The sequence below is a fragment of the Amphiprion ocellaris genome, chromosome 17 (genome assembly GCF_022539595.1).
Source record: "Amphiprion ocellaris isolate individual 3 ecotype Okinawa chromosome 17, ASM2253959v1, whole genome shotgun sequence".
Classification (NCBI taxonomy): domain Eukaryota; kingdom Metazoa; phylum Chordata; class Actinopteri; family Pomacentridae; genus Amphiprion; species Amphiprion ocellaris.
Genome location: NC_072782.1, coordinates 5,813,517 through 5,822,889, shown reverse-complemented (window position 1 = coordinate 5,822,889; position 9,373 = coordinate 5,813,517). Strand labels below are relative to the sequence as shown.

The following is a 9,373-nucleotide window of genomic DNA, read 5'->3' as shown; positions in this document are numbered from 1 at the left end:
TTTGAATTGTTCACAAAGGAAAACAGGGAACCCATTGGTAGTTTTAGTTTAGTGTGCTACTGAGGTGTGTTTTTGGGTTTTAAGAGGTGAACAGGAAGAGGGTTTTTTTGTATTGATTATCTTTTACTTTGTTCCTGGTTGGAATGTCCATCAATGTCAACGTGAAGTTCACTTTTAGTTCTGTTTATTTCTATTTTACTAACACCCATTTGCTTTTAACCCCCTCACATGTTGTGTTGTTGTAAACTTACTCTTTCAAATAAATACTCGTCTAACCCTCTGGAAACCAGCGTTTGGACTGTTATTGTGTTGCTCCTCTACTGACAGCTGTGGACTAAAGGCTATACTATGACGTTTTAGAGCGACATGCTATACTATGATGTTTGTTGGGTGACACGCTATACTATAGGCTTTTTAACTGACATATTACTGTGACCTTTTTTTTGTTTTTTTTAGCAACATATAAGAATTAGAACAGTTTTTCAAAGTTACTATACTTTTACTTGTGCAATGAAATTATTATTCTATGGCATTTTTTAGATGACATATTATACTCTGATGTTTTCTTGAATTACATACTATTTTGACAATATACTGCACTATGACATTTTTTGAACCACATATCATACATGACAATTTTAGGCAACATCCTATCATTTTGCGCTTTTTGAACCACATAATTTATGTTTTTTTTTCTTGCCAACATGCTAAACTATGAACTACAGGCCATACTATGTTATTCTTCAGTAAAGCATACTATACTTTGACATTTTCTGAACTACATCCTATACTATGGCATTATACACAGAGTGCTTTGGTTACATGTTGATTTATAATCTAGATTTTTTTCTGTTTTGTTTTTTGACAGGATTACCACAGATCTGGCTGTGAACACCGTCGACACCCACCTCAGGGAGATGCTGCCTAAGATCTCAAGGCTACTTGGTCGTGGTCTTTCCGGCACGTACTCTTCCAAGATGAGCCGGGAAGTTTATCACTGATGGAATGACGCCAGGTCTAAGCCAACAAACTTCCAATTCCTCCTCAACCCATAGTCTCTGGGAAACCTACATGGACTAACAAAAGTAGACAAAGAAGTAATTAAGTCTGTACACAACATATTTTTAAAAAATCATGCTAATAAATTAAGTACAAAGAACCAAATTCGCCAATATACTGGAGACCATAGCTATTTAATTTGATGAGTATAACCTTGTTTAGTAACATTTCAATTATTTGAGAGCAGTCCTAAATAACTGCCTGTAATCCCAATCATAAAATGGGTTTGGAGGAAGAACATAGATGGTAATCTGGATATACATGAGTTTGGCTTTATAACTACTATTGGTAGTATTGGTGGTAGTAATAGCAATGCGACTACTACTAGTAGTAGTTGTATTACACTCACTACTGCTGCTGATACTGGCACTGCTACTACAACTTGTAATACTATTACAAATGCTGATACTACTTCTACGACTCTAACAGCTGTTTATACTACTACTGCTGCTTGTACTTTTACTATTACTACTACTGCTTGTACAACTATACTACAGCTACTATTAATCGTCTGGTATTTGGTTGTCAAGCTGCTAGCTTAGTGTTTTGCTAGTGGCTAACTAGTTAGCTCTCATAGACTGGAAGCTCTCAACAAGATTTCAAAATGAAAAAAGAGCCAAAAACTATTCTTACCTATGAAAAGTCATTCCAAGTTTCCTTGTGTCAATCGTATGACGTAGTGTGTAATTGTATGCAGCACAGTGAGCCAGCATACTTGTTTCTGTTTTCACGCCGTCTACATCAACGGAATACACTGAAACTTTTCCCCCACTAGCTTAGCCTCGCTGTAGCACGCAGCTCAAAGGGGCGTGTCCTATCTACTCATTCATATCTATGAGAACAAGGAGGCTGCACATAAAAGGACGCATGACGTTGATTAGCTGCGTAAATACCATTATATACAGTCTATGGTAAATACGTATGTGAATTGCATCATTGGCTGCAGCAGCCAGTCACCGGTCACTCACTGACTCACATTGAAAATTAGCACAGAATGAATTGTTACGTGTTTATTTTATTTACAATTTAGGTTGGATTTTTTTTTTTTTTTGTGCAGATTTTCTGTGCGCGGAGACCGTCAGCAGTGCGCAATTGCGCACGCGCGCAGTTTAGAGGGAACAGTGCTCACAATAATAGTTGAGTACAAAAAATTTAAAATGTGAATAAACCAGCAATCTTCGTCAAAGCAAACTCAAAAAGTTTAATTCTCCACAGACTTTTCCTGAAAGAAATATTCCTGATGGCCAGATCAGTAGAAATAGTGTCCATAGTGGGCAAACAGGCAAACACAACACTTTGCTCTTTACAGTGACTCAATGCTAATGATGTGAGAAGGTATCCTTGGCATCGTTTTTAATGGCAGAAAACAACCTTGGAGAGTTTTTTTGAATCACATTTGAAAAAAAAAGAAAAAAGAAAGACGCTATAGCACAAACTGCATTCTGTCTCTTCCCACCAGCCTCAACTCAAATAATGACCAACCAGCTCCTTCAGTCATTAACATCTGCTACATAAAGTCTTAAACATTCAAAATCTAAAGGAAAAAAAAGAACAATTCCCTTGTGACCACAGATACACTTGTGGTGGATAATGCGATGCACGTCGACACATTCACAGACTGTTCAACAACTTTAAATGGCTGGAAAAATAATGACATGAACACAAATCAAAGAAATTTTTAAGTAAAACCACAGCTTGTAACAGCAAGATGCTGCAGAGAAACAAAGGCACCTCAATCCCGTGGCCTCTTTGGTGATAAAAAGCAACTTTCTGCTCACTTTGCAACAATAAAAGCACCGAGTAGTTGCTGCTTTTTAACACTCAGCACAGTTGAACAAAAGTCAATGCCTATTTCTGAATTTGTAAAACACAACATGAACAAATAAAATAATTTATCCCACAGTAAAATGTTCTTGAAGCCATCAGAAACGATATTTTACTTGATGTCGGAGGTGGATGTAGTGTATGCTTTGTTCATTTAATTTGTATACTTCACGTAGCTGTAGAAAGACGAAGGTAAACTGTTGAGAAAGTGAGCGTCACCATCCGAATCACTGCAGTAAAACCAGGCACTTCATTGTGAAAGTGAAAGACTCATGCAGGGTTCAGGGATCATCCATCCTTGAGGCCATCTTGTACAGTCTCCACACTCTGGATTAACGTCTTGAAGGTCGGCCGTCGGCTCGGGTCTTTGCTCCAGCACTCCATCATGACATTGTGGATCTGAAGAAGCATCAGAATGAGAGTATTACTAGTGACAAAGGCAATAAACATGTAAAACTGATGCATACTTGAAGAACAAAGGACTAACAAGTCTCTGTGGATGGCAGCCAGTTCACCAGTTTGTGCCAGACTGAAATCTTCCAGCGACTACTGGATGACTGAAACAGAATCTGGAGCTGATATTGTGGTGGAAAAATCCTACTGATTGTGACGCCTTGACTTTTCCTTTAGCACCACCATGAGGTTCACATTTGTGCTTTTGAGTGTAACATTTTAGGAACAATCAGATGAAAATCCATGACATTTACACAGTTCCACCAGAATGGATTGTAATTACTGGGCGATCCCTTAAGAGTTTATCTAGTGCCATCATCAGGTGGAAATTTAGATTTGTCTACTTTTTGGGGTTTATGATCAACTAAAGACTGCATTTAGCATCAGCTGTACTTTGTGTTTGGTGCTTATTAACAAAGGCCAGTAAGATCTGGAACAGTCTTCCACTCTCCATTAGGGAGTGTCCCACGTTACCAACTTTCAAAACTCACCTTAAACAGTGGCTGAAGGTGAACCAGTCTAGTGACCATTGACATTTAACTTCTTTGTGTATTTTTTGTAATGTGCTTTTATTGTGATCTATGGTCCTTTTATTGTGAAATATTGTCCTTTTATTGTGAAATAGTGTCCTTTTATTGTGACAAATTGTCCTTTTATTGTGACCTATTGTCCTTTTATTGTGAAATTGTCCTTTCATTGTGACCCGCAATACTACTAAAGGCGACATGAGGGAATGGCTGTGGATGTGGAGGAACAACTCAGGAAGGATACTGACGGTTGCCAGTGTTTTTCCCTCCAATCTGACAAGTCGACTGATATGGTGGATGTGGCTCAATTGTGTTTTCATCAGGATGGTTTTTGAAGATATGACTGCCAAGGAAGAGCTACTCACCATTTTGCCATTAAAAGGACAAACCAGAGGTGAGGATATTTTTAATGCTTTCATGGGCTTTGTTAGCTGATCTCCATCACAACTGATGGGCCGCACCGGTGGGCTTATTGAACTGTGCAAAGAATGTGAATCTTTCCCGGAAATCTTGAATTATCATTGTATAATTCACCAGCAAGTTTTAAATATGGAAGAAGTGATGGATATTGCAATGAAGATTGTGTGTTCACTTCAAGCCAAGAGTCTGCAGAGAAGGCTTTTCCCTGCTCACAGACCTGCAGCTTCACACGGATGTTAGGTGGTTAACCCTCCTGTTGTCTTAATTTACCGGCACCAAAAACTATAGTTTCCTTGTCTGAAAAAAAAAAAAAAAATTCTGCAAAAAAATCCCAAAATTTCTCAAAATTTGCCAAACCTTCAGGAAGAAAATTCCAACAATTCCTTACAAGAGTTCCTGAAAAATGTTATTTTAAAAAAAAATCCCCCAAATTTGGCAAGAAAATTCTTATAAAGATTTTCAAAAAATTAGTAAAAATCTTCCAAAAAATCCTGAAAATATCCAAAGTGATTAAATATATATCAGTAAAACTTCTAATATTTTCTTTAAGAACATTCACAAAAAAATCAACCAAATTCCAGTGAATTTCACTGGATTTTGGTTGATTTTTTGTGAATGTTCTTAAAGAAACATTTTTTTAAACATTTTTTTCCACCAAAAAATGTTCAAAAAGTTCCAAAAATGTTGAAAATGTGGACATCAGAAGTTTCACTGTGAAAATAGTTTTTTATTCCTCCACATTTTCAAACTTTAAAACGGGTCAATCTGAGCCGCAGGACGACATAAGGATTAAGCAGAGGTAAATTTTTGGCCATATTTACGGAGCTGTTGCCTGAAATCAAGGACTTCCTGAAGCTTTCAAAATGTGGATTACCATACAAAACTAGAGGACCACCAGTGGCTTTTAGACTGATCTTTCCTCACTGATCTGACTGGCGAGTTCAATGAATTGAATTTAGAGCTGCAGGGTAAAGATGTAGTCAACACGATGAGTTCAGTGAACACATTTAAAAGCAAGCTACAGCTGATGTCCAGCAGGCTGCAGCGTGGTAACCTGCACAACTTCCCTCACATGCAAGCAGAACTACAACGTCAAGGTAAAGGTGTGACACAGTTTGACAGTGCACGTTATGAAGAGCATGTTCAGAGCATCTCCTCAGAGTTTGAGAGACGTTTTACTGACTTTGCATCCATCGAGCCTGTAGCCAGCTATATGTGTTATCCATTTGGTGCAAGTATTGATGTTGGTGACATTGCCGCCAAAGTCAAATCACTTTTTGACTTGGAAAGCTCCGCTCTTGAGGACGAGAGTCTGACATTGCAAAATGACATTGAGATCAAAGCCAGATCAACATCCGCTCAACCTGGAGAGCATGTGGTGTTCTGGAAACTACTGGTGGAGGAGAAATATCCCAATCTCAGAAGATGTGCCTTGAACCTGGCAGCTCTTTTTGGATCAACTTATTTGTGTGAGTCTGCTTTCTCACACATGAAAATCATCAAGTCCAAGCACAGATCAGCAATGACAGATGACCACCTTGCAGCCTGCCTACGCCTTGCAACCAGCTCCTACACTCCTGACTACGAGAAGCTAGCCTCCTCCTCCCAGTGCCAGGTCTCCCACTAAGGTAGGAAGAGATTTCCTTTTTTTCAAACTCAGATCTACCTGTTTTGTACCTCGTTTATTTTTCTGTTTAGTTCATATTAAGATCAGTTGTGGCTATTGCTCACCATGCAGATTGGTGTGTATGTGTGAGAGAGGAGCAGAGAGAGTGGGTTTGTGCTACAGCCCACTGTGCAAACTGGCAACTGTGAGGAATTTGTCTGTGTGTGTGTGTGTTTGAGAGAGGGAGGGTTTGTGATGTGATGTCGAGTGGTTGTGTGACAAGAAAAAGTGTTGTTCGGTTAGTTACTGCAGGCTGGTAATGATGTGTGTAGGTTTTCGATGTTGACACTGGACTGGTAGATCTCAGGAGGTTGGCTATTTGAAAAGTAGAACTTGGGTCATAAAAGGTTGGGCAACCCTGTTTTAGAGTATGTACACAGTTACTGACCTCCTTTGGACAATTATCTGGAGCAGGCAACCTAAATCCACGTGTCAGCAGGTCAATGAGATGGTAGACTATCATCTGGCCTTGCTTTTCATTTCCCATCTTGTCCATAAACACCTAGAACAGACAATATGTATTTTATTTCACTTGAGAGAAAGCAGCTTGGTGAAAACTAAACATTTCAAAAAGGGTATTTCCTGTTATTGAGTACTATCAACAGTTTTTTTTTTTTTAGTAACACTACAAAATAATTACACTGAAACTTGTTTTGCAGCTTGATTAAGCAACTTAGAGGGGTGTCAAGGAAATTAAGAATAAAATGGGACATGACACAACGTCTGACGGTACTGAAATGAACTTCAAAATATAAAAAAAGAGTTGCAGTACCGCTGGTGGGCTGCAGTTCTTGTCACTGTAGGTGAAGAGCTCATAGAGGACGACACCAAAACTCCAAACATCTGATGCCACAGAGAACTTACTCTCTGTCAGAGACTCTGGAGCATACCTGGTAAACACCACAACATATTATATACACAGTACATAACACACATAATGCTCACAGATCTGTAAAAGCAGCTCTGTACATGTAAGTCAGAACTTGTGCTACATCACATGTGACCAAGGAGGACGGCCTCTTAGAAATAGGCACGTTCAGAGTGGTTGTACAAAAACAAGATCTAATCTTTGTTCTTGTGTGAATGACATGATCTTATCTTTAACACCAGTATTCAAAGGTTGAAATATTTATCACAACAGTGGGAAAACCAGTCAGCAACATTCAGACGTGTAAATTCCTTATCTTCATAACAAAACTTTTTAGGGTGATAAAATATGCAGCGTGGTCCTCACCAGAAGATGGGGCTTTCCCCGGGCTCTTTGACAGTGTAGTACTCTTTGTCCTGCGGCAGCACCTTGGTCAGGCCAAAATCACCAATCTTTACTCTCATCTCACTCTCCACCAGAATGTTTCTAGTAGCCAGGTCTCGGTGAATGTAACGCTTGGTGGCAAGGTAGTCCATACCCTGGAAGAAGTGAATGTGTCATCACTAGTAGATAAATAATAAGCACTAAATACACTGAATTGCAGCTCCAGCTATAGTCCAGCTCTCCAACTGTTGAGCTGTTTCATTGAGTCAGTTCAAAAGTATGTACAGACGGGTGACAAATTATAGGAAAATCTGAATAAATAAGTGTTCTGTAGGGGGTATAAAATATGGAGCAGGCCCAGTTGATGGCAAGAAGAAATATCTAAGTGACTTCAAAAAAGGGTTCATTGTTGGGACGCAGATGGCAGGAGCTTCAGTCATGACTGCTTCTCTAGCATTTCAATAGGAACTGTGACTGAAGTGACATCTGCCTTTGATCTATGGTCAAGACATCAGCAAACAGGGCATAAAAATGATGTGAATCATATGCTGTGGCCTTCGCAGGCACCAGATCTCAACCCAACTGAACATCTATGGGGGATTTTAGACCAATGTGTTAGACAGCACCCTTCACCACCATCGTCAAAACTCCAATTAAGGGAATATCTTTTCTCTGCCATTCCTCCACTTGAGTTGTAGAGACCTGCCACTTCAGTGCCAAGGCACACTGAAGCTGTTCTGGCTGCACTTAACCTCACTAAGATACTTTATGTTGGTTTTTCCTTCAGCTTGTAACCCATCTGTATGTACTACAATAGTAGTGAGGATTTAAAAAAATCTGTACAACAGACTGTCCCATGCTACCTTGCAAATCTGTGACGCATAGTGCAGCAGTTTCTTGGAATCAAAGTGGTCCTTGTGTTTGATGAGATAATCTCTCAAGCTGCCGAAGGGGAGATATTCCATGATGAGCCGGAGGTTCCTTCGTCCTGCCGAAAGAAAGAAGTTAAGTGTTATATTAAAGAGAGGAAACATGACGTGTGAGCGGAGGAGTTGCATTTCTGAGAAAATACAGATTTATTTGTTTCATGGACATGGTCATTGAAGCCTCAGGCAGCAAATGTGTGGAAGGCATTATTAAGCATTACAAAATCTGCCGGGGAGGTAATATTGAATCAAAGTACAGTTGTAGGGCATTCAGATCAAGTTTGGATCTTTCAGGAAAAACCTTACAGGGAACAGAGTGATCAAACCTCTGGCTCCAAACTTTTTGGGCTGGTGATTCTTAAAATAGTACATCTACTTTCTGTGGCCATTCATGTTTCCGGCATCCTCAAAACATAAATTCTGATCAACAAAGGCTGAATTTTCCTTCTCATATTGCATCATTCACAAGCGTTTCAGAGATGTGAAAAGGCAAAGATCTCTCAGCATAATTTGTGTAACAGAAATATACCTTTTTTTCTTTCAAATTCAATAAACCATACTGTGAACCCTGAGCTTTACCTTGAGACTGTTTGGGGTGTATTCAGAGTAAGAAATATTACACGCAGTGTTTTATGTATCTCAAGTTTGCTAATTAATAATAAAAATAACAATAATAACTTTATTTGTGTCGCACCTTTCAGAAGAACATTCACCAAGTGCTTTGGCAGGTAGAACATAGTGATAAAAGAGAAATAAAACAGAACTTTACAGGAAGGCAAGTCTATAAAAGTGGGTTTTAAGAAGTGATTTAAAAGAATCTACTGATTGGGCGAGCCCTGATGGAAAAGGCCCGGTCACCCTTGGATTTAAGCCTTGACTTTGGAACAACTAGGAGGACATAAGGCTGCACGAGGGGATGTACGGGGTTAGCATGTCTAAAATATAGCCAGGGGCAAGGCCCTGGCAAGCTTTAAAAGTAATCCGTAAAATCTTAAAATCAATTCTAAAAGGGACAGGGAGTCAGTGGAGGGAAGTTAGAACAGGGGAGATGCGATGTCGTCTGTTAAAACCAGCAAGAAGCCTAGCTGCTGCGTTCTGGACCAGTTGGAGGCGGGAGAGGGATTTTTGTGGAATACCTGATAAAAGGGAATTGCAGTAATCAAGAAGGGGAAAAATGAGGACATTGATGATTTTTTCAAGGTCTGATTGAGGGAGGATTGATTTGATTTTGGCAACGGTTCTTATC

The 9,373-nt window shown here is 39.3% G+C and overlaps 1 protein-coding gene across 2 annotated transcripts in view; it reads right to left on the bottom strand.

The window, feature by feature from the left end:
* Nucleotides 1-2,240: 2,240 nt before the first annotated feature.
* The window catches only part of LOC111573731 (tyrosine-protein kinase JAK2-like), a 38,951-nt gene continuing 31,818 nt past the window's right edge, over nucleotides 2,241-9,373 (bottom strand). For both annotated transcript variants that reach the window (XM_023278031.3, XM_035951889.2), the window contains 5 exons: nucleotides 8,065-8,189; nucleotides 7,184-7,356; nucleotides 6,722-6,839; nucleotides 6,338-6,451; nucleotides 2,241-3,282 (listed from right to left, as the gene is read on the bottom strand). In XM_023278031.3, coding sequence (XP_023133799.1) covers nucleotides 3,172-3,282; nucleotides 6,338-6,451; nucleotides 6,722-6,839; nucleotides 7,184-7,356; nucleotides 8,065-8,189 — 641 coding nt within the window. In that variant the 3' untranslated portion in view covers nucleotides 2,241-3,171. The remainder of the gene's footprint in view (nucleotides 3,283-6,337; nucleotides 6,452-6,721; nucleotides 6,840-7,183; nucleotides 7,357-8,064; nucleotides 8,190-9,373) is intronic.